The sequence below is a fragment of the Microtus pennsylvanicus genome, chromosome 17 (genome assembly GCF_037038515.1).
Source record: "Microtus pennsylvanicus isolate mMicPen1 chromosome 17, mMicPen1.hap1, whole genome shotgun sequence".
In the NCBI taxonomy this organism is placed as follows: Eukaryota; Metazoa; Chordata; class Mammalia; order Rodentia; family Cricetidae; genus Microtus; species Microtus pennsylvanicus.
The window spans coordinates 42,062,266-42,086,335 of record NC_134595.1 but is presented as its reverse complement, the minus strand read 5'-3'; the positions used below and the strand labels follow the sequence as shown (position 1 = coordinate 42,086,335).

At 42.7% G+C, this 24,070-nt stretch overlaps 1 protein-coding gene across 3 annotated transcripts in view; it reads left to right on the top strand.

Moving 5' to 3' along the window:
* Ap1s3 (adaptor related protein complex 1 subunit sigma 3) overlaps positions 1-24,070 on the top strand; it is a 58,946-nt gene that overhangs the window by 22,428 nt on the left and 12,448 nt on the right. For all 3 annotated transcript variants that reach the window (XR_012908180.1, XM_075951725.1, XM_075951724.1), the window contains exons 2-3: positions 19,245-19,423; positions 20,692-20,800. Coding sequence is in view for 2 of the 3 variants with exons in the window: in XM_075951725.1 (XP_075807840.1) it covers positions 19,245-19,423; positions 20,692-20,800 (288 nt within the window). In the remaining variant the exon portion in view is untranslated. The remainder of the gene's footprint in view (positions 1-19,244; positions 19,424-20,691; positions 20,801-24,070) is intronic.

The window sequence follows — 24,070 nt, the reverse complement described above, 5'->3', positions numbered from 1 at the left end:
TAGTACCCAGGGTATAGCAGACATTCAGTAAGTAGTTGCTGAATAAATACATGTGCGAAAGAAGGAAAGAAGGATGATAAAAACTGAAAACAGTGGGTTTTTTTTTTGTAAGAAAAGAAGCCCAGTTTCTTTTATTGTTATCTCCCAACCCCACTTCCATTGATGTGTTATTAGGGCTCTCTAGAGTCAAAGAATTTATGAAATTTATGAATCTTTTTCTTTATACAATACACATATACATATATTCATAATATATATAATATGAATTTATTGGAATGACTTACAGGCTGTAGTCCAACAATGGCTGGTTATGTATTGAAAGTCCAAGAATCTAGTAGCTGCTCAGTCCCAAGAGGCTGAGTGTATCAGCTTGTCTGCTGGGATCCTGAAGAAGAAATGGATGTGCTGACAAGGTGAGGGGAAGTAGGGGAAGAACAAATCCTTCCTCCCTCCATTGTCCTCACATAGGCTTCCAGGGGAAGGTGTGGCCCACGCTGAGCTTTCCAGCCTCAAGATCTAGATCTTCTTGCCTCAGATCAGGCTCACAAGTGTGCCCTCTATTTCTGGGCTATAGTTCATCCCAGATATAATCAAGCTGACAATCAAGAATAGCTGTCGCCGTTAGTGACAAGGACTTCCTTACCGAGAAAGCCTGTTTTGACATCTTAGAATCACAAAGGAAATGATGACTTCTCAATAACTTTAGAGGACTTTGGTAGAGAGGTTTATGTGATTTTTTTTTATTTCAAGCTCCTCATTTGTATGAGAAGAGATAAGGACTATATTAGATGACTTCGTGTCTTTTTCTTCTAGCAAAACTTTGGTTGTTCGAACTGGAGAGATGACTCAGTGGTTAAGAGCACTGGCTGCTCTTCCAAAGGTCCTGAGTTCAATTCCCAGGGACCATATGACAGTTCACAACCATCTGTAATGGGGTCTCATGCCCTGTTCTGACATGCAGACATACCTACAGATAGAGTATTCATACATAAAATACATTTAAAAGTTGGAGAGTCAAGAAATTTTGCATAGTTTCTCCTCTCAACTCTGTCTCTTCTGAGTTGTGTCCAGTGACTGAGACTTGGGATGCCCCAGTGCTGGTGTCCGTGTGTCCTCAGTTGAAGCTCTCTGCTAATCTCTAGGGGCATAGGTCATTTGGCGCGCGCGCGCACACACACACACACACACACACACACACGCGCGCACACACACACACAAAAAAAAAATCAACGTAGAAATCTCTGGTATTGAACAGAGTAGGTTTGAGAGCTGCCTTCATGGTATAAAGATGACCCGTACCGTGCTGACTTTAAAACGGACTAGGCCAGTCTCATTGGTCCCAGTCTGTGTATTTTTGCTTGTGCCTTAGGAAACACTGTATAGCTGTTTAGAAAGTGGGCTCTGGGGGTAAAGGTCAGTTTTTGAGTTTTATAGCTAGTTAACTTGAAATAACATTAACACACTCAACTTGGTGGGTCCAGATTTCTTTTCAATCGGATTGAGTAATAATACCCATGTCTTTCAATTTTGAGTCATGTTAAATAAGATAATACATGTGAAATGCTTAACATTTGCCCTCGACATGTCAGTTGTCAAATAGCATATGTAGGTCTCTGGTGTGAACAAAAGACTTCCTTGGCTATAGTTGTTTGCATACATAAGAAATGAAGAAGAGTAATAGTTTTACCTTTCTTGGACAAGAAATACTGGTGTAAGGCACTGAGTGCAAAGAGCCTTGGGCTCAGAGAACATATTGTTCTAACATTACTGCTTATTGCTCTACCATCTAGGGTATGACCATAAGTTCTCTGGCTCTTAATTTCTTTACTTTTCTTCTTTCCTGATATATTCTTGTAAATTCCCTTTCTTGTCTCACAGCATTGGTTAGACCTTTTAGCTAATGCAATAAATAGTGTAAAGTATCAGAGGCAGGTACCATTCTTGCTGTGCTCCCATAGCAAAAGCAAACTGCTAGTTTATGACCATAGTATAATACTACCTGTGTGTTTCCTGCACAGGCTCTTTACCAGATTGATGACATAACCTTCCATTCTCCATCAGCTGAGCATCCACATGTGTAGGAGTTTTCATGTGTGCTGGATTTGGCCAAATGCTTTTATTTTGTCTATTGATATGATAATGGTTTTTTTTTTTAGTGGTTTATGTATGTGATGGATGAGTTGATTTAAAAATATTTAGCCAAGCTTGCATTCTTGGAACAAATCTCACTTACTCATGGGCTATATAATTCTACTTGTATTAGATTTGATTTGCTAATATTTTCTTGACAACCTTTACACTCAAGTTCATGAAAGAACTTAAGTCTTAATTTGCAGTGATTTGTTTCAAATAAGGTATTTCACCCTTTCTAATAAATGTTGTTTTCATTTTATGAGTCTAGGAAATGAGTGTTATGCCATTTAAAAATATGTCACTTTGGTAGATAATAATTATTTGAGAAGTTGAATGGAACCCGTTGATTTTATCCCAGGAATGTGGCTGATTTGCTTTTATGATGATGACCTATAACAAACTAGAAAATGATATTTTATTTATTTACTTATTATTTATTTATTTGAGACAGAGTTGCTTTGTATATCTCTGGTTGTCATGGGACTTCCTCTGTAGATAGGCTGGCCTCAAACTCAGAGATTAGCCACCTGGATTAAAGGTGTGCACCGCCTGCCAAGAATTTTTAAAAGAGAACAAAAGTTCAAAGCGAGAGACAGACTTTGATTAGTCTGTTAGACTGCTGTAGCCAAGAAGCATGAGCTAGGTTATACAAGCAACAGAAAGACTGATTCAGGGTCTTGCAGGCTAGAAGTCCAGGATAAGGTATGATCAGGGTTGACTCCTGGAAACCAAGAGAAGCTGCTGCGCCCTTCTCCTGGGACCTTATGGTTTGCTGATAGCCTTTTGTATCACCACAATCTGCCTTTATCTTCACATGACAGTGTGCAAGTATGTTTCTGGGTCCAAACTCTTAGGTTTATGAGTCCACCAGTCATACTGGATGGTAGTCCACAATCTTATCAACATGCCTTCATTTTAACTGATTTTTCTCAGCTGCAAGTCTGATCCTATAGAAGGTAACATTATTAGGTTCTAGAGTTTAGAACTCTAACGTAAATTTTTGAGTGATGGGATCCCATCCACTGGAGGCTTGTTCTGTCTTTTGGTATTCCCTCCATCCCTCCTTCCTTCCCTCCCTCCCTCCCTCTTTCCCTCCCTCCCTCATTCCCTCCCTCCCTCCTTCCCTTCCTCCCATTTTTCACTTCCTTGAAGACCAAGGATTCTTACTGTATTACTTACAGTATTCTAATACTGTATAGCTTGAAGTAAAAAGAATTTTTATTGTTTTTGAGATAGGGTCTCATACTACTCATGCTGGCCTTGAATTCATGCCTCCACTCTGAAGTATTAAGATCACAGGTGTCCACTACTGTGCCTGACCAAATCTGTCTGTCTCCCTCCCTTCCCCCTCTCTCTGTCTCTCTCTCTCTGTCTCTCTGTCTCTCTCTGTCTCTCTCTCTGTCTCTCTCTCTCTCTGTCTCTCTCTCTTTCATGATTTTGAAGCTTCTCATTTGAGAAAGTGCCTACCTATCCTAACTTTCTTTTTTTTCCTTTGTTCCTCCCCTTCAATAAATGTTATTGTGCCATATAGGTGGATGATTAACACTTTCTTGAGAAATTTTCTTCACAGGGAGAACTTTAAAGTTTTACACAATTGACCATCAGGTGATTCTTAGTGCCCAGTCTTTTAATTTGCATATTACTCCTGGCTGACACACACCCAACATATAACCCACATTCGTGTCATTGCACCCCCGTCCACCCTGCCTTCTATTCTGTTTTCAGTCTTCCTCCTCAAGCTCCATTTGCCTCCTTCACTGAGCATTCTTCTGTTATAAACAGGCAGCTCTGCCACCAGATGGTGTGCAAGGACTGGGAAAGCTTTGAATACGTGAGCCAGTGTGGCCGCCTTTCTGCATCTTATTTCACGGCAAAGGATAAAGATGAGATTCTGAGATATAATCTATTTATGGACATTTTTTTCTCTTTTCATTGCAATATTGAGAGGAAATAATCTATAAAGTTTGTTGGGCAAATATTACTTGGAGAACCTGGTCCCAGAAACTGACAATAATGTGGAGATGTGGAAGCAGGATTCTAGAGCTAACAGAGCAAGCACTTCTTCAAATGAGTAACTTTAAAATCATAAAAAGCAAATCTTTTGATCTCATTGAAGTGAGAACCTTCAGCCGTCATTAACAAAATGTTTGTACTATGTGTATATGTGTGCATATGTTAGCTTGAGCACTCATGTGCTATGCCTGTGTGTGGAGATCAGGGGACAACCTCTGATGTCAGTTCTCACCTATACCTTGTTTGACACAGGTTTCTTGTTTGCCACTATGTAGATCAACTAGTTGGTTGGCAGACTTCTGGGGGATTCTTCTGTCTCTGCCTCCAGTCTCATGGTAGGGACACTACTGCTTCCAACATCATATGGGCTATAGGGATGTGAAATTAGGTCCTCATGTTGGCACAGCAAGTGCTTTACCCTCTGAGCTGTCTTGCCAGCCCCCAGCCATCATTTTATTCAGAGTCTTGAAGTGAAACCCAGAGGAAAAAGCAGCCAAAAGATCATGTTCACACACAATGAGTTTTATTTAGCATGAGCAGTGTCTTTTTTGTTTTGATTATAATTATTCACCAATATAAAAACAATTCTATCATCGTCTAGATGTCAGGCTCCTCAAAGACTTGACAGTAGTACTTGGCACACTTTTCTTGGTGACACATGACTGGGGTTCCTGGAGCGGCTGCCTTCTCTGGGCCTTGTGATTTATGCTGACCATTTGTCTTTTCCTCCCCTTGTTTTATGGCACTGAACCTTTGCTCGCATTTGATATGCCTCTGCCCAACCCATGGTCGGTATTTGAGCATGTGACTTACTTTCCTGCTTTATAGATGATGACCAGAGGTTGGTGTTGGGGGCTGGCACTCCCCTGAGTGCTTCTTCTGTCTCCCGGTTCCTTCTAACCCACCGCTGGTGGAGAGAGTAAATGATTTGCCATAAACATGGGGTGCAGTGCCAGGAAAGAATCAGCAGGAAAAGTATGAGCTATAATCCAGAAAGACTGCTCTTAATTGTGGATAGAAGACACGAGAACCTGAGAAACACACCTAAAGAAAATAAAGCCAAAGGGAATGGCAAACACCTTGTATGGAACTGGGAGAAAATGAATTAATACATAGAAGGCCTTTGATCAACAGGCTAAAGAAAGAAAGGAACTCAGAATGGGGGGATCGGCAGGCTTGTACTGTTTCTGGGAAAGCTTATGATTTAAATATTGGAAAGGTGACTCATAAGAGGAGGTGGCTGAGGAGACGTGGCAGCGGGTCAGCTAGATAGCCAGTGGTTTGTTCTGGCCTAAAGAATCAGCATTATGGCTTTCTGGAAACCTAAGTAATCGGTGCTGGGGTTTCTCTCTCCTTTTTTCAGTGGAAGCTCAATGGAAGTTGAGTTTTCGCTGCTCTGCAGGGTGGAGGGTCAAGATTAAAGGTCAAGACCAAAGGGAGGCGGGCTGGGCATCTACTTGCCTTGAGCATTCTCACATGGCCTTTCCTCTGTACACATGTGTTGGAGTGGAGGAGTTAAGCTGAGCATCCGTATGGCATCTCTTCCTCTGTGTAGACACCAGTCATATCACATCACAGTACTCTGTTGACTTCATTTAAGTCACACTGGGGGCTAGGGCTTCAATATATGGACTTTCTGGGGTACATTCCATCAGATCGTGAAAACCTATTAGTGAAAAACAGTGGGGTAGTGATGTAGTCATGCCGAGAGGGGAAGATGAGAATATTCTTGTTCACCTCAGGGAATGTACATGAAAGGAACCAACTGCTAGGTGAGTTATCGGATATGGCAAGCATTTTTTGAACTTGCTCTGTGCGTAACTCTGCAGTAAGCGGCTGGCATGTGCTGTGTCATCTCACATTCTCAATGTCACTGACTTTATAGTTTAGAAGACCAAGGGCCAGAAAAGTCAGGAAATTTTCCACATTCGTTTAACTTGAACATGACAGAGTCAAGGTAGGACGCAAATTCTCAAGCTACTAGTTACCAAAATCTCATTGAGTAACCAACCTATCGGTGTGTTTTGCCTGCTGCCCCACCCTGGGCAAGGATGTGTCTATGCCTGTTGGTAAATGCCTAGCATGGCCTGACCCCAACTTAAACTGGCCTTTTGATAAGTGCCCGGGCCAACTCTGGTTTAGCCTGTTCATAAATACATAACATATCTGGACCAAACCAGGAAATGTAGTTGAGTCATGCAAGTTTGCTTGGCTGGTACGTAACAAATCTAAAAGAACTAAAGCACCAAACTGTGAGATGCAGCGTATGTATTGCAAAAGGCAAATGAGTGAGAAGCTTTCACTTTAAAGGTGCATGTGAAGGGCACCTGGGAAACTAGTCTGGCGAATCTCATTTGCACCCAAGCATGTCTGTATCATCTCTAATAAGGATAGATCATGTGAAGCTTACCAAAGGAGTCTTTTAGGAGAGGGTGGGGTGGCTGGAGCCATTTCAGAAACTGCACCAAGCTCGCGAAGACACACACAAAGATGACTATGTATAGTGATAGATATGCTAGACCTCTTGACACACATCCCTTCCACTGGGAGAAAGCTTCCCCGCAGCAATGGGACAGGCCTAAGAGGCAGAGCCTGGAAGCATAGTCTCAGGCTTGCAGAGCGGACTGAAGGGCAATGGAATTGCTGTTAAGGGGCATCCTCCTGCATGTGAACCGAACACAGACTTTGAACCCACGAGTGTTAGGTGCTCAGGCCAGTCCTGGGTACCTCTTTCTGGTGGATCTAGCAGGAAGAGAATGGCCAGATCCTGGCTTTGCAGAGGCTCTCGCACCTGCACTCAGAGAAGTGCCACACCCGTTCTGACAAGTGTAGAGGGACCTGCAAAGCACGTGTGTGTTGTGTTCATTGCACCTGGAGTCGTCCCAGTAGTAAGTTTATCATGCCCACTGAAGCCTGGGCTTTTATAGGACAGCAGTCTCAGAAAAGAAAAGAGAAAACCAAAGCAAACAGAAAAACCACTACCACCACCCCCCAATCCAAACCAAACCAAATCAAACCAAATCAAACCATAATATTCTCCAGTCCTTAGAGAAAACCCAAAGTAATTTTATTTTTAAAATTTTTTTACAGTTATTATTAATGTGTGTGTGTGTGTGTGTGAGAGAGAGAGAGAGACAGAGAGAGGGGGAGAGAGAGAGGGGGAGAGAGAGAGAGAGAGAGAGAGAGAGAGAGAGAGAGAGAGAGAGAGAGAGAGACGGAGGTGTGCTTGTGAATACGAGTATGTGTGTGCCATCACGTGTGTGTAGAGGTCAGACGGTAACCTGGGGAGCTGCTTCTGTCCTTCCACCTTGCTGAGGCAGTATCTCTCCTTCTCCACGATGTGCACTTCAGGATGACTGCCTTGTGAGCTTCCCCATGATTGTCCTCCCTCTCCTTCCCTCCTCATCATAGGAGGCTATCTACCTAGTTTCTGGAGATTGGCTTTACCTGTCAAGCTGTGTCCTGGACCATAAAGTAATTTTCTCCTGTGAGTGTGTGTGCAGGCCTCCTTGCCGTTTTCTCATTCTTAATAGGTCTTTCAGAATGTGAGTTTGTTTTGGGCTAGGAGTCTGAAGTTAGGCGTCACTTAAGGAGTGATGTGCAAAATGATAGGGAAATTAAGAAATTTGCCCCCAGGTGAGGGTGTGGGAGGGTCCACAGTGACTCACTATAATATACTAGGAACGCTCAGCATTAGCAAACTTCCTATCAGTCTTTTCTCCTTAAAATTGTATATGGCAGAAGGGAGGAGGGGAGCTGCTGGGCAGAGGGTGTAAAGTTTCAGTGGCGATGGGTTGATTCCGAGATCCAAGGCATGGCATGGTCACTATATTTAATAACAATGTATTGTATGCTTGAAAATGGCCAAGGAGGTAGGTCTCAAATGCTCTTCATACACACACACACACACACACACACACACACACACACACACATGAGCATACAATGGACACCCCTCCTCCCAACCACTTTTATACACAGTGGCCAGCTGTGTCACATCATGCTGGTCTTTCCTCTCAATACCTTTTGACTTTGGTTCTGTGTTCTATAGAACAAAGCTAACTGCATTTGCTCCTCTATGTCCCAAGAGCCATCTATCCGCTAGGGGATTCTAAGGCAATTTCATTTGAGTTTTCGGATACGCCTATATTATGTGTTGAACACATCCCCCCCTCACTCCTTCCTCTCCACCCTCTTTTTTTCTCTGCCTCCCCCTTTCCTTTGGCTTCCTTTGTTTCCCTAGACAGCTTTATTTGTTTTCTTTTTTGCTTTTTCTTAGTAGGTTTCGTCTTTATCTGTTCACAAGTCTTCAGTTCTTTCCCTTAACTGACTGATTGTGTGTGTGTGTGTGTGAGAGAGAGAGAGAGTGTGTGTGTGTGTGTGTGTGTGTGTATGTGTGTGTTAGGGGAATGCAGACTTCCAGTCTTTCAGTCTGTAGGGTCTAAGGCTGACTCGGATTTCTGATTCTTTTCATGGAAACCTCTTGTCTTGCTGGAATCTTTAGGCTGCTCACTTTGTCTTGGGTGCTCTGGTGTTTCTCGCTGTTGTGCTTTTAAAATTTGTTACACAGCACACTTGGTTGTCTTTGCTAATCTGAAATCTCATCTGTTTAGTTCTGGGGAAAGCTTCAAACAATATCTTGGTGTTTTTATCTCTCCTGTTAAAGTGTAGAACTCTGTTCTTGTTCCCTTAGTCCAGGAACTCTATCTTCTTGTGACTCTGAGCATGATGTGAGCATAATAATTGAGTATTTGCCTGCATGTGCTCCCTGTGTGTGTGTGTCTATTGCAAGCAGAGGCCAGAAGACAGTGGTGGGTCTCCTGGAACTGGAGTTAGAGATGGCTGTGATGGCTGTGTGCTGCCATGTGGGTTCTGGGTATTGAACCTGGCCCCTCTGGAAGAACAGCAAGTGCTCTTAACCATTGAACCATCTCTCCAGCCACCTTCTGTCTCTTTCTTGTTAGAGGCTTCTAGACTGTCTACTGACCATGAAGTGGGCTGCTGGGGTGTTCATTGGCAGTTCAGAGGTAGAAGTGGGATCAGTAACACAACTGAATGAAGAGATAGGCTCTTTCATAATGCAAAGATTTGGGTGGAGGCTCGAAATGTATTCCTCTCTTACATGAGGATTCATGGATTTGCTGGTTATGACTTCTGTAAACAGAGACTGTTCCTTTGTTTCCAGACCTGAATAGTCACACAGAAACTATATTAATTATGATACTGTTTGGCCAATGACTCAGGCGTATTTCTAGCTAGTTCTTACATCTTGAATTAACCCATTTCTATTAATCTGTGTATTGCCACAAGGCTGTGGCTTACCGGAAAGATTCCTGGTCCTTCTCCTTCAGCAGCTACATGGCATATCTTTTACTCCTCTCTCTCTCTCTCTCTCTCTCTCTCTCTCTCTCTCTCTCTCTCGCTCTCTCGCTCTCGCTCTCTCCCTTTATCTCTGTCTTTCTCTGTCTCTGTCTTTCTCTCTCTCTCTCTCTGTTCTGATTTCCCACCTGGCTTTACTCTGCTAAACCATTGGTCCAAACAGCTTTATTCATCAACCAATAAAAGCAACACAAACACAGAAGGGCATCCCACATCAGGCTTCTGTTTAAGTCCAGGAGAGTTGTAGGCAGCTATAAATATCTAAGAGCTCTAGGGTTTGTCAAGCCTCCTGAGTGGTACTATGACCCCCGAGTAGGCTATAGAACAGTGTTTCAGTTAACAATGGGCAGTGGTGCCCTAAGACTATAATAAAGCTAGAATACTGCTGTTGCCTCATGATGTCATAGCTATGACTACATCATGGTACAATGTATTACAAGTCTGTGGTAAAGCTGTGCTAGCTAAGAGCTACTCCAAAGGCATGGCCTTTGCTAAATTTCTGTCTTTAAATAATCTTGTGGGAATGTACTGTGGTGTGTGTGTGTGTACCTACATATGTACATGTATGTATGTTCTCATTTAGCTATAGTCCTTGGGGATTCTGCTGGTAGCAAATGCCAACCCTCCTACAGGAAGACTTTCAGCTATTCCCTCTGTATTCAGAACATTGCCTTATATCTGGCTTTCCCCATTTTGCTAAATATGCCCCACAGGTCACATTTCTGTCTCCTTCCATATTTCAAAGATTGGTTGAAACCTCTGGGCTCCTATTATTTCTCCATCTGTCTCTTACGCTTTGGGGTTTAACACATTTTTTAAACTTCCGTTACTGTCATTTTAATAGCATATTGGGAGGAAGACGCAATAAAAGTCAGTGGTTAATTCAATGTTTATCCTGAAGTTTCCTTGGATTCCTTATCGGCGTTATAAGCTCCTAAGGTACAGGCTACAATGTCCATCTGTGTGTTTGGTGTCACGCATCATAAGCTCTGGTAAATACTAGTCAAATGAATTAATGATCTGTACTGACAGGCCTATCAGAAATACAATTGCTTTAGTTATTGATGTGATTATTTCCCTGGAGACTGTCTCTGGTTAATCCTGGAAGGAGGGGAAAGTGCTGACTGCCAGGTAGAGGGTTTTGAACTGACCCCGGTGACTAAAGGATGGCGCTTTCTCCAGCTGGCGTGTCTATTTAACTTGTCAGTACTAAGAAAAAGAGTGGAACAGGTTTTCTAAATCAAAGGAGCCCCCCCCCCCTGCTTTTTTTCCACAAGGGACCTTGGCTATTTGTCCTTATTAGCATTGGAAAGTGTAGCAATTCAAACTGCTGAGTCCCACCCAACAACTGCTTCCAATACTTTGAGAAAAAAATTCTATCTGTAACCTTCTCAGTATTCTACAGTCCACGAGAGTTAAATATTAACAGCAGATGAAAAATGGCTTTCTGTTAACGCTTCCTTAGTGATCAGCCTTCTGTTTAAACATTTGTTTTGCTTTTGTACTGCATGAATGCCCGCCCCGATGGACTCGGTGTCCTTGTTTGCCTATCCTTCTCCTTCACCACCACTTTGTCATTCTTTGACTCCTTTTTAAGGACGCAGCAATAGCAAGAAGTTCATTTACGTCACCAACCAGTACAAACATATGGCACTGGGACGAAGCTTAAATCCTTACTGTGAGTGATGCTCTGAGCTACTCTTTTTTTTTTTTTATTTTGCTACACTTACTTTTTATTTTTTTTAAATTTATTTATTTATTAAAGATTTCTGCCTCCTCCCCTCCACTGCCTCCCATTTCCCTCCCCCTCCCCCGATCAAGTCCTCCTCCCTCATCAGCTCAAAGAGCAATCAGGGTTCCCTGACCTGTGGGAAGTCCAAGGACCACCCACCTCCATCCAGGTCTAGTAAGGTGAGCATCCAAACTGCCTAGGCTCCCACAAAGCCAGTGCGTGCAGTAGGATCAAAACCCGTTGCCATTGTTCTTGAGTTCTCAGTAGTCCTCATTGTCCACTATGTTCAGCAAGTCCGGTTTTATCCCATGCTTTTTCAGACCCAGGCCAGCTGGCCTTGGTGAGTTCCTGATACAACATCCCCATTGTCTCAGTGTGTGGGTGCACCTCTCACGGTCCTGAGTTCCTTGCTCGTGCTCCGTCTCCTTCTGCTCCTGATTTGGACCTTGAGATTTCAGTCCGGTGCTGAGCTACTCTTCTGTTTGGCTGTCTCACGAAAACATGGTGATGGGAACCCATCCATTTTGTTTCGTGTGTTTTACAACCTACTGTACTGTTACCTGTTATTGCAAAACCACTGCTTTTGTGAACGTCACACACATCTCCTCACTCCCCCAGCTTCATTTCATCCCTGGAATTCCCTAGCATTGCCTTGAAATGGAAAGGAAGAATTATTAGGTTCTTCTACTGCAACTGAGGCAACAATGATGGATTTTGTAGATAGCCCTCCCCGGCCCGAGCTGATGTCTTCATCCTTATGCATGCCCAGCTTAGCCATGTGGTTAAGAGACAGCCTGGTTAGACAGTTTTCTGTTTTGAAGCATTTAATATTTTACAGCCTTTTAAGGTTCATAGCACAGGTGAGCATACCATAAAAAGGCATCCTGTAGACACAGCCTCTCTCATTATCAATATCCTATGCCAGATGGCACCTCTGTTACAATTATGAACCTGTATTGATTCTTTATTGCCACCTACATCCACAGTGTGTATTTAAGTCCACTTTGGTGTTGAGCATTGTATCTGTTTGTGTAAATATAGAATGACATGTTTCTGCCATAATAATACCACAGCAAGCATTTTCACTACCCCAACAGTCATGTCTGCCTTTCCTGTCCTCCATGCACTGACTTACTCAGTGAGTCACTCAGTACTGCTACCGGCTGCCCCTCATGGGGTGCCATGCTGTGGGACAGAGAGAACCTCATCACTCAGTGTTAGGCTTTGGATAGAACGCTGACTGGTTTTTATTGAACCCGCTAAGATATTTTATTACACGTTTTATAATGATAGCATCGTATATGTGAATTTTAGAAAATTCAGTGAAGTATGAAGAAGAAAAATAACATTTTCTGTGAAATAAAATCTCACTATTCCAAGACAACTGCTATTAATAGTTAGTGTGCTTTCCTTCATATAATTTCCTTGCAAGTATAATCCATTTGGGGTATAATATTACATATCCAACTTCATGTTTTTGCAACTTATCAGAATCATTATTTTATTGAAACTGGTTAATAAATATCACCCAAGACCTTATCTATTTTTAGGTAGAAAGGGATTTTCCAGGGTTGAGTGTGTTAGTACAGTGAATATCTGATTCTGAACATTTATCTACATTTTTGCTTGCTTTTTTGCTTTTTTGAGGCAGATTCTCATTATGTAGCCCAGGCTAGCCTGCAGCTGTTGATCCTCCTGTATCTGCCTCTTTAGAGTTGGGATTGCAGGCATACATCATATGCAGTTTTGTTTACTTCCATTTAAAGGGGGGTCTTCTAAAAGTAGACTCCTGGCTTCTTGATACTGCTGAGTCGCTTTTACGGAAGGTCAGGGATTTTCATAGGTGGAAAGAGAAATCACCACACATAAACAGAGTTCCAGAAAATGTGACATAGATGGTCAATGTAGAAACAATGACACACGCTTCCTAGGACATAAGAAAAAGGGTAAACGTCAAGGACTAAGGAAGATGGGGGAAACACACTGGGTTAGGGGTGAGTGTGAGGGTGTGGGGGGAGGTGAGGGAATCCTCAGATTAGCCTTCATCTCTCCAGCTTTAGGGAGTGAGAATGATACAGGGACTGTGAGGCCACGGTGATGAGTTGGAATAACTGAGATGGGAAGAAGAAGGGGAGGTGGTTGCGAGTTCTTTAGGTTAAGAAGTACGTGGAAAGTTTCCAGCCACCAGGGGTTCATGAGTTGACTTATCAGACAGCCATGGCAGTAACAGTCTGGGAAGTTCTCTGTGATTTTCCTTGGGGGTGTCTGGCACCTCTAAATAGAAGAAAGATAGGAATGGATGGGCTGACCTGGGCTGGGACTTTGCAGAGTTGCTGTAAAGATAGATCAGAGGAACAGGTTCTGAGCATTTATATTTGTGGCTCACATCCTGAAATATAGCATAGTCCCGAGAATGTGGTGCTTAGGGTGCAGAGGTGCTGGGGGCAGGGGAAGGTCTCAGGTTGTCTTTTATCTTGTAAGCTGATTATGGGTCCATTTCATATATTGAGGTTAAGAGCTGGTAATGTTGCAAATGTTAGGAACCAGTGCTGCTATTTGAAGCCTTTTCTGTACATAATAAACTAGAAGTAAGATGCCAACAGTAGTCCAAAGTAATAGAACAGATGGATTGGCGCTAGTCTGGTTTGCGTTTCTGTCAGAGGCCTGGTGGTGCCTTCTCCCTGAATGGTGGTCTATAACAAGGAAAAAAACAAATTATCCAAGTTCTGGGTTTGCCCAATGAGGTCAAGTCTTACTCTAGTGGATGCTGAAGACAAGGAATGCTTGATCCATCTGACAGTTCACCTCTGCATTCGACAGACATCTGTGCCCAAACTAGACCCCTCAAAATGGGACTAATAAAGTGGCCTGTCCTGAGAAGAGGGTGACAGTTCTGGGTGGACACAGGGGACAATCCAGACTTAGCTTTTGGGTCAAATGTATAATAAGACCATAACCCTGCTCGACACCCTATGGATTTTAACAGAGTTGGTGTTACTATCTCTCCCTTTTCTTTCCTGTTAGTGGTATTATCTGTGGTCATGGTGGTGGGGTATTAAGCATTGCTTTCTGAAGACACAAGTTTGTTTTGGGCATCAAATCCAAGTTTACTCTAATAATGAAAAAAGAAACACTTTCATTTTTTTTGCTACTCAAGATAATGCTAATACAAGACTGTATTTGATTAACTTCTTGAAATGAACTTGTCAAATGTGCCCTGAATGACTACACCAATAAATTAGATAAAATTAATTGTAGGAGGCAATCAGCTTGTGAAATCACTACAATCCATGCTGCTAGCTTGCCCAGCCTATGAAATTAAATCTGAGGAGGTAACTGGTTCCCCAGTAGAAATCACGAACCTTGCCAGGACTGAGTCTTCTTACAATGACTTATCATTTTAGCTATTTGATGTGGGAGTGTCATACATCAATCTGTTGCTTTCATTGGTTAATTAATAAAGAAACTGCTTGGCCTGATAGGTTAGAACATAGGTGGGTGGAGTAAACAGAACAGAATGCTGGGAGGAAGAGGAAGTGAGGCAGATGCCAAGCCTCTCCTCTCCAGGGCAGGCGCGATGAAGCTCCAGCCCAAGATGGACGTATGCTAGAATCTTCCTGGTGGGTCACCACCTCGTGGTGCTACACACATTAGTGGAGATGGGTTGATAAGGATGTGAGAGTTGGCCAGTAGGAGGCTGGAGCTAATGGGCCAAGCAGTGTTTATATGAATATAGTTTGTGTGTTGTTATTTCGGGGCATAAGCTGAGTGGCAGGAAGTGGCCCGCCGCTCCTTTCTACAGCTATTGAGTGAACTTGAATTGATTCCATTGTATCATTTGAACAGGGAACATATTTTTGTATTTCACATGAACGTGTGTGTGTGCATGTTCTTTTTTCTTTTCTTTTTTTTTTTTTTTTTTTTTTTTTGGTTTTTCGAGACAGGGTTTCTCTGTGGTTTTGGAGCCTGTCCTGGAACTAGCTCTTGTAGACCAGGCTGGTCTCGAACTCACAGAGATCCGCCTGCCTCTGCCTCCTGAGTGCTGGGATTAAAGGCGTGCGCCACCACCACCCGGTTGTGCATGTTCTTTTTATCCTTTCTCTTTAGATTCCTTGACTGGTTTTTCAAGTGCTCTTTCTTCATTGTTCTAGATTATCGATGTTCATGTCATATTAGCATGGACATCTCATTCTGATGTCCTTTTTTGCAAAAAGGAAAAGGTGGAAAGGAAGCCACCAGTCTCACAGAGAACCCAGAACTAATCTGGGTTGACAGAGTAACATTTAGTCTATGGAGAGTTCCAAGGGACTCTCTAGAGTGAGAATTATGAGACCTGTAAATACACAAGGATTGGACAGCAGGGTCAGAGTGTTTCTTCTGGAAGGAAATGGTTGAGAAGCTTGCAGCACCATCTTAAGTAGCCGAAGAGTTCATTACTTAAGGTTACTGAGGCTGTGTCTTTTTGTGCTCTGGGATAAAGTCAAGAGAAACTTCAGGTGAGGCAGAAGAGATTTAGGTTAGATGGGAAGAAAACAGTATTTCTCATGGGAAATGAAAGCAAACACCCTCTGAATTTGTAGATTTAATCCCTCTAGCAGAAATCTGGCCACTCTTGAACAGTCTCATCTGGTGGTAATCCCAGACTGAGCTTTGTTCTTGAGATCCTGAGTTCTGTGCAATTTTGAATTTTTTTTTTTTAAATTTTAGAGCCATTCGGTTTTCTATTATTAGGATGGTATTCTAGTTTGATTTCTGTCTCTGTGAGAAAACACAATGACCAACACCGACTTGGAGGAGGAGTTTATTTCAGTTTACATTTCCAGCTCACAGTGCATCACTGAGGGAAGTCAGAGCAGGAATACAGGACAGGAAGCATGGAATGCTGTGTACCAGCTCGTTCACTAGCTGGGCTAGGAAGCATGGAGCGCTGTGTACCAGCTCGTTCACTGGCTGGGCTAGGAAGCATGGAATGCTGTGTACCAGCTCGTTCACTGGCTGGGCTAGGAAGCATGGAATGCTGTGTACCAGCTCGTTCACTGGCTGGGCTAGGAAGCATGGAGTGCTGTGTACCAGCTCGTTCACTGGCTGGGCTAGCTTTTTTATACACCCCAGGCCTGTCTAGGAATGGCGTTTCCACAGAAGAGCAGGGCCTCCACCGTCAACCATCAGTTAAGACACATTCTCTCTAGGCAGTGGTGTGGCACATCTTTAATCCCAGTGCTCTGACAGCAGAGGCAAAAGGATCTCTATATGTTCAAGGCCAGCCTAGACTACAGAACGAGTTCTAGGACAGCCAGGGCTGTTCCATAGCGAAACCCTGACTTGAAAAACTAAAGCAAGAGAAAACAAACAAATAAACAAAAAACAAAACAACAGCAACGAAAGACACTTTCTCACAGACATGCTGTAGGGCGGTCAAGTTGAGGTTACTCTTCAGATGAGATTTGCTCTTCCCAGGTGGCACGAGATTGTGTCAGGTTGACAACGAAACCATCCAGGATAGGAGGCAAAGTACCCATCTCAGTATGATTGCTAGGAAACAGTCACTGTGTTCTGTTCCTGAATCATTTATACCTGTCTAACAGGAAATAGAATGTAAGGCAATGCAGCATTCTTTTCTTCTTTTTTCCTACCATGTGAGTCCTGGGGATGGAGCTCGGATGGCCGGGGATAGTGGGAAGTGTGCCATCTAAGTGCAGTGCTCAAGAACATTCCAGGTTTAGGAAGAGCTTTCCTTAAGCAGCTTATTGAGCAGGAGTTTTAAGTTGTTTTCTTGCCTTGTGCTGTCTGTGTGACTGGGAGCTTGTGGTCCACTCTTAAAAAAAATCTACATTAGCTCTACTTAACAAAATAAATAAATAAAAGGCCACAACCCAAACTCTGTCCCTGGAACCCTCTTAGAGGTAGAAGGACAAAATCAACTCCAGTTGTCTGTCTTCTATAGCTGTCCTCTACCAGCAGCCAAACACACACACACACACATACACACACACACACACACACAAGCACACACACACAAGCATGCATACTCACACACACAAGTACGCACACACACACAAGCATGCATACACACACAAGCATGCATACACACACAAGCATGCAAACACACACACACAAGCACACACACACAAGCACACACACACAAGCATGCATACTCACACACGTACACACACACACAAGCATGCATACTCACACACACGTACACACACACAAGCATGCACACACACACACAAGCATGCACACACACACAAGCACGCACACACACTGAGACAAGATAGAGACACAGAGGCAGAGACAGCAAGACAGAGAGAACGATGCACATATACACTAATAACAAATAAAATTAATTACAAAAAGAAGCCCCTATTCTGTAAGTTAGAGGACCTTCCAAGAAAAGATCCTGGTGTCCCTTCACCTCATGTATCACCACCTACTGAGCTGTTAGGGTCTGTGCCATGGCATTAAGAGAGAAACCTTTTCAGCAAAAAGAATAGACTATTTGTTTTTCGTTTTTGTCTTTTTTAGACTATAGTTATTCTTCGTTTACAGCATGTATCGTTCCACTCACAAAACAATTTATTGAAACAATGCATTTTATTTATATAGATTTATTTTTAGATATATTTATTTTATTTCACATGTAGGTGTGTTTTGCCTTCATATAGTATGTATGAACACCACATGAGTGAGTGTCTGGTGCCCTTAGATTTCAGAAGAGGGCTTTGGATCCCTGGAAATGGAGTTGTAGATGGTTGTGAGCAACCATGGAGTGCTTGGAAACCAAGCCAGGGTCCTCTGCAGGAGCAACAAGTGTGCCTAATCACTGAGTCCTCTCTCCAGTTCTACATATTTGTTTAGTTTTTAATTAATAAAAACAACAACGAAATAAATCATAGACATAAATAAAGATAAGCCTTTAAGTCTTCTAATATGATGGGCTGAGAAAATGTGGCTTTCTGTAAAATAAAGAGTGGCTGGCTTCCTGACTGTTTTTGTAAATAAACTCTACCCTACCTCTAAGGTACAGGACTTAGGCTGTTGTCCCTCATTTAAAGTTCTTTTTTTTTTTGGCTTTTTGAGACAGGGTTTCTCTGTAGCTTTAGAGTCTGTCCTGGAACTAGCTCTTGTAGACCAGGCTGGCCTCGAACTCACAGAGATCTGCCTGCCTCTGCCTCCCGAGTACTGGGATTAAAGGAAGGCATACACCACCACCTGACCATTTAAAGTTCTTAAAAGTCGCTAAAATATGAAACTTTATTTTGAATACACATAGCGAAACTGATTTGTAAACAAAATCAAGTTACTTACTGATAGTAAGTAACACTTCCTGGTAACTTTCATGGCTAACACCCTTAGAAACCGTTACCCATCTACCATGCTGAGGAGGCCTGGGATAGGTAATAGATAGGTGATAATAGGTGGTAGATAGGTGAGCTAAGCGGTCACACTTAGTTCTTCTCCTCTGGCTGTTTATTGCTCTTCCCCCTTGCTTTCTCTTTATTTAATTTCGTTCTTTTAACATTTACAAAATTTTAACAGTAAAATATGATTACCTCCTCCTTCCTCTGTCCTCTCTCCATTCCTGCGTTTTCATCGTTGTGATATGGAGCAGAGGCTATAACTCTGAAGGAAATCCTTCAGCTGGTCAAAACATGGTGCTTGTTTGTTTTCATTCTTTTCGAGGAGGAACTTGCTTCAAAGAGTACCACTACTTCCTTTGATATGTTTTGTGTCTTGATGAATTTTACAATTTTTCAAAGGAATTAAATTCCTTTCAACATGTTCTTCTGGAACAGAAGTAAGGTGTGTGTGTGGTGTTCCACCTTTGGCTCTCTGGTGGGGGCATGTTAAGATGGGCTTATTCTGTGGTGGGTAAATACCTCTCTGTATACATTCCTAGCTCCACCCAGCCCCAGAACACCTTGATGTGTGCAGCGAGTGACTTGGATGACTAAACCCTGGCCTTCTCTGTGCACTGTTGTTCTAGATACATTTCATCTTGCTCTTCAGTCGACAAGGGAAGCTTCGGCTGCAGAAATGGTACACCACGCTCCCTGACAAGGAGAGGAAGAAGATCACCCGGGAAATCATCCAGGCTGTCCTCTCTCGTGGGCACAGGACGAGCAGCTTCATTGACTGGAAGGAGCTGAAACTTGTTTATAAAAGGTGTGAGTAACTTCCCAAGAACCAAACATCTCACTGTGGCTTTGACTCATTTCCCTTCTGACCATTTTAGATTGCAATACCCATCTCGGCAATTCCTGAAATCTCTGATGAGGAGAGTCTAAATATTTGCAGTGATGACGGGGCTTGTAAAAGATTCCCCATCTGATTAAAATAGCTTCCACATGCTAGGATTGATTCTAAACACTTGAACTGTACGCTGAATTTGCACACGCATGCCCAGTACTGTTGCGTGAGTTACATTCCCGGCATCATTTCAATGACCGTAGATACAGCAGCAAAAGAATGAGACACACTATGTTCGTGTTTTCAAGAAGCAAAATTATTTATTAAGCAGTCAGCATATATTCAGTTCCAAATGCTGTGGGAAAGCACAAATGAATGTGCTGGAAGAATGAGAACCATTTCCAATATTAAAGCTGTCCATATTTGCAGATGGGTAAACCGAGGACACGCAGTTTAAGCAATTACTTCCTGGTCACAGTAGTTGAATGGTAATCAGTGGAGCCAGTACTCAAGCCTAGAAATTTCTTCCTTTAAAGCCTATATTTCTTTTGATACATCTGTTTCAAGTGGCAAGACCATACTATCAAGGAATCCTCATTTATAGATGAGAAATCTGAGGCTTGAGAGGTAAAGGAAGCTTTTCAGTGAAGACTCAGGTAATGGATGCCTAAGATAGGGCCTGAACAGAGCCAGCCTGACTTCATGTCCTTTATTAAACTATGGTTTCCAAAACGGAAAATTCACACTGGAAATGCTCTCTTTCCGTGGCATGTAGGGTCTGATAGTTAGTCCAGTGCTAGGAAGGGCTTTAGCAAAGCAGCTTCTATAGGTTCGGAGGTTTGGCATAGAACGAATCACCATGTGAAGCCAGATATGGTAGTGTGTGCTGAGAGTGCTGCTGAAGGCTTGTATATTAAAGGGGGTGATACAAATTGGAAAAAGGTGCGAGCAAACACCCCAATTATCGCGAACGAAAGGATACCATCCCTCTGATTGTAGCTCTTCAAGGTGAAATTCTGTTGAGAGCCTCTCGTGTGACTAATGAAGTAATTAACCGCTGCGGCATCTTTATGTATTCTGGTTTATATTTGAGGAGTGCACTGCATGCCATGAGCAATGAATTTTATCCTTGTGTGGAGGGAATCTCGAGAGAGAGCAGGAGACTGCACACCCATTGGGAAAACCCACTTAAGCTTGTTTATTGTCTCATTCAATTTTGCCTTTCCTTATTTTTTCTTTTCAAGGTATGCTAGTTTATATTTTTGCTGTGCAATAGAAAATCAGGACAATGAGCTCTTGACACTAGAGATTGTACATCGTTATGTGGAGTTGCTGGACAAGTACTTTGGAAATGTAAGTGTCCTTCCGGCCCTTTAGAGTCTATCCATCTTGGTTCTTGCTTCTGCTCATCTCTTGTATTCCTTTTCTCTCTTTAAAGTCTAAACTATCCATTGCATTGTACCAAGGATGGTGCTGGCCCACCTTGGTTCAGAATTACAGGATTCCTCCCTACCTGCATTTCTTAGTAAGTGAATCACTCAAAAGATGAGGGTATATTTTTTTTACCTTCAGATTACAAATATATCGAAGACTTTGTTTCAGAAAGCTTGAATTTAATTGTGAGTGCTTTCTGTCCCTTAGTTCTCATTGGCTTTGCCATTTCTTTTCTGTTTTGACATTTTGTTCCTTCTTTGGCATTTTTTAAAGTTACAATATCATTAGTACACAAGGAAAAACAACAACGACAACCAACATCTACCCAAACAAACAAAAGTCCCCAATCTTTTCACTTCACATCGCTATTCCACAATCTCATTTGCATTTATTTACATAACAGATGCAGCTATCTCTCACGGCTGCTCCCATCTTCAGATGGTTCAGTCTGCACCAGCTTGCAGCAGGGCCCCACATCTTACCACTCCAAGGAAGTTGCACAGTAACCATTGAGCCCTGCATACTGCTCCGCACCACTGATGTCTCAAGTCTTTGCCTGCTTTGCCCTCCGCAGCACTGAATTCATATTCATCCTTTTAGTATTCCCACCCTTCACCCTGCACGCTTTATACCACGCCATTGCTTTCTGCTGGGTCTTGGCCTTTCTGCTGGGTGGAGGCCCTTCCTTGGTTTTCTGTTTCCCCTAAGCTCGCTTTCCTCTTCTGATCATCTAGATGCTGTGCCCCTCTTCCCACCTGCCTAGTGTGTCTATGGATTCTTTCTCCCAGACTCTAATGCTAGGTGATTTCTTTCTTGCTTCCTCTTTTTTGCTCTCCTGGTGATGGTCTTCACCAATCTTCTCATGACCAAGTACTATGCCTGTCTCTGGCAAACCTGCTCTTTCTGGTGGTTGGACTTTGTTTTCTCAGAACCCAGCAGTACAAAAAGACAGGGTTCTTTTGCTTTTCTTTGCTTGCTGCTAGAGCCTACCTGACCCTTCAGTTTAAACCTAAAACTCTTCTCCCTCTCACTATTGTAGTGAAATGACTTGGGATCTTACATCTAGCTTCTTATTTGTCCATTTCTACCCTTAAACTCTTTTATGCTTTTCTGCTTGTCCTGTTGATGAGCATCTTTTTTAAAAAGTACAGACCTAGGTGGGGCATTACTGCCCATCACTTTCCCTTCTCTATCAGGAAAAACTCCACACTTCCCAGACTCTAATTTAAACTTTCAAACAGTGACAACCGATCACTCCTCTGCCCTTGCTGTGTTTATTCCTCTGTGCACCTGTCTCTGTCAGCATTCCAGGTTATGCAATAGCTCAGGGCACAGCATTCTACCTGGGGCAAAAGGTACCCGAAAGCAAACCCGACCCTTCCTGGAGGTCAAGACCTCTGGCCTCTCCCACCCCTGCCACCGTAAATACCTCTGGGTCAGGTTTTCGCAAATGCTGTAGAGACACCAATAAAATACCTTGTGGGAAACAATCTGGAAAAGGTTTCTCCAGCCATGTTCTCTGCTCCTTCCCTTAGTCAGTGGAAGTTTATCAAGTGATGTTGGGAGAATCTGCTTCCAGAAGAGTTGTTTTTATATTGTTTGATTTGTTTTCGTTATGTTTTTTTCGAGACAAGGTTCCTCTGTAGCTTTGGAGCCTGTCCTGGAACTAGCTCTTGTAGACCAGGCTGGCCTCGAACTCAGAGATCCGCCTGTCTCTGCCTCTGGGGGGCGCTGGGATTAAAGGTGTGTGCCACCACTGCCTGGCTCCAGAAGAGTTTTTAACATTCTGTGTAACTGAAGGAGGTGACTTTTTTTTTTTTTTTTTGGATTTTCGAGACAGGGTTTCTCTGTAGCTTTGGTGCCTGTCCCGGAACTAGCTCTTGTAGACCAGGCTGGCCTCGAACTCACAGAGATCCTCCTGCCTCTGCCTCCCGACTGCTGGGATTAAAGGCGTGTGCCACCACCGCCCAGCTAGGGGGTGACATTTTCATCACAGGTGGTTCTTGCATGTTCCCTAACCCCCTTTCCTTTCTTTGTTTTCTTTTTTCCTTTTTTTCAACCGTCTTCACAATAACAAGTATCGGATGGGTTCCTAATTGAATTTTCTCCCCTATTTTCCTTCTTCTTTCCTCTGTAAATGATGTTGTGAGAGGTACACGTTGCTTGGGAGATTTCGGTTATTTCCAGTATTTAGGAATAATAAGGCAGTGACACCAAGTTCTCTTTCTGTTCCTGCCTTGCGAAATTTATTTCTTTTTCCTAAGTAGTACGTATAAAACAGCATGTTTTAAAACACAGAAATATTTAGCTTTCTGCTTTCTTTTATTCTAATGAATTCTGATATTTTTGGTGCCTTCCTTTGAAATGAACTTTGCATGAGGTCTTTTGCTCTGAAGGAGTTTCTTTCTTTCTTTTTTTTTTTAAAGACTTATTTATTATGTATACAACATTCTACCTGCATGTATGCCTGCACACCAGAAGAGGGCGCCAGATTTCATCATAGATGGTTGTGAGCCACCATATGGTTGCTGGGAATTGAACTCAGGACCTCTGGAAGAGCAGCCAGTGCTCTTAACCTCTGAGCCATCTCTCCAGCCCCTGGAGGAGTTTCTTGAAGTCTGAACTTTCGTATAACCTGCTTTCTCTTCTTTATTTCTGAGCCCTAGTTTGACCTGTTCTGTTTCTGTGGATTAAGTCAACTTTGGTCATGCAACTTGAAGCTGAATTTTGATCTCTCTGTGCTTACCGAAAGTCAATCAGATATGTCAAAGCGCATCACTTAAGAGAATCTGGATGACCTCCACCCAAAGAAAGCGTAAAGAGGGTCAGAATAACTGCCTGTCTAGCACTGGTTCTCCATCCAATTCTGGTGCACCTTTAGAAGCTCACTCTATCTTTGTCATGAATCAAAATTTTAATTCACTAAAGCATTCAATGACTCTTTCATTAAACTAAGAGCACTCCAGGGCTCCGTGCCCAGTAGGTGTTCAATTCTTATTAATTAAGAGTGATGACCAAGGGCTTCTAGAACTGATCCTCGTTGTCATTGTCTCAGCAATATTTCATTTCTCTTTGGATTTATCTTCCTCTCCTGCTAATACCAAAGATCTCTTTGAATCCTGCCCTGAGATTATGCAAGGGGAAACTTACATCTTGACGATACAGTATTTTGAAGGCAGATAAAACTCA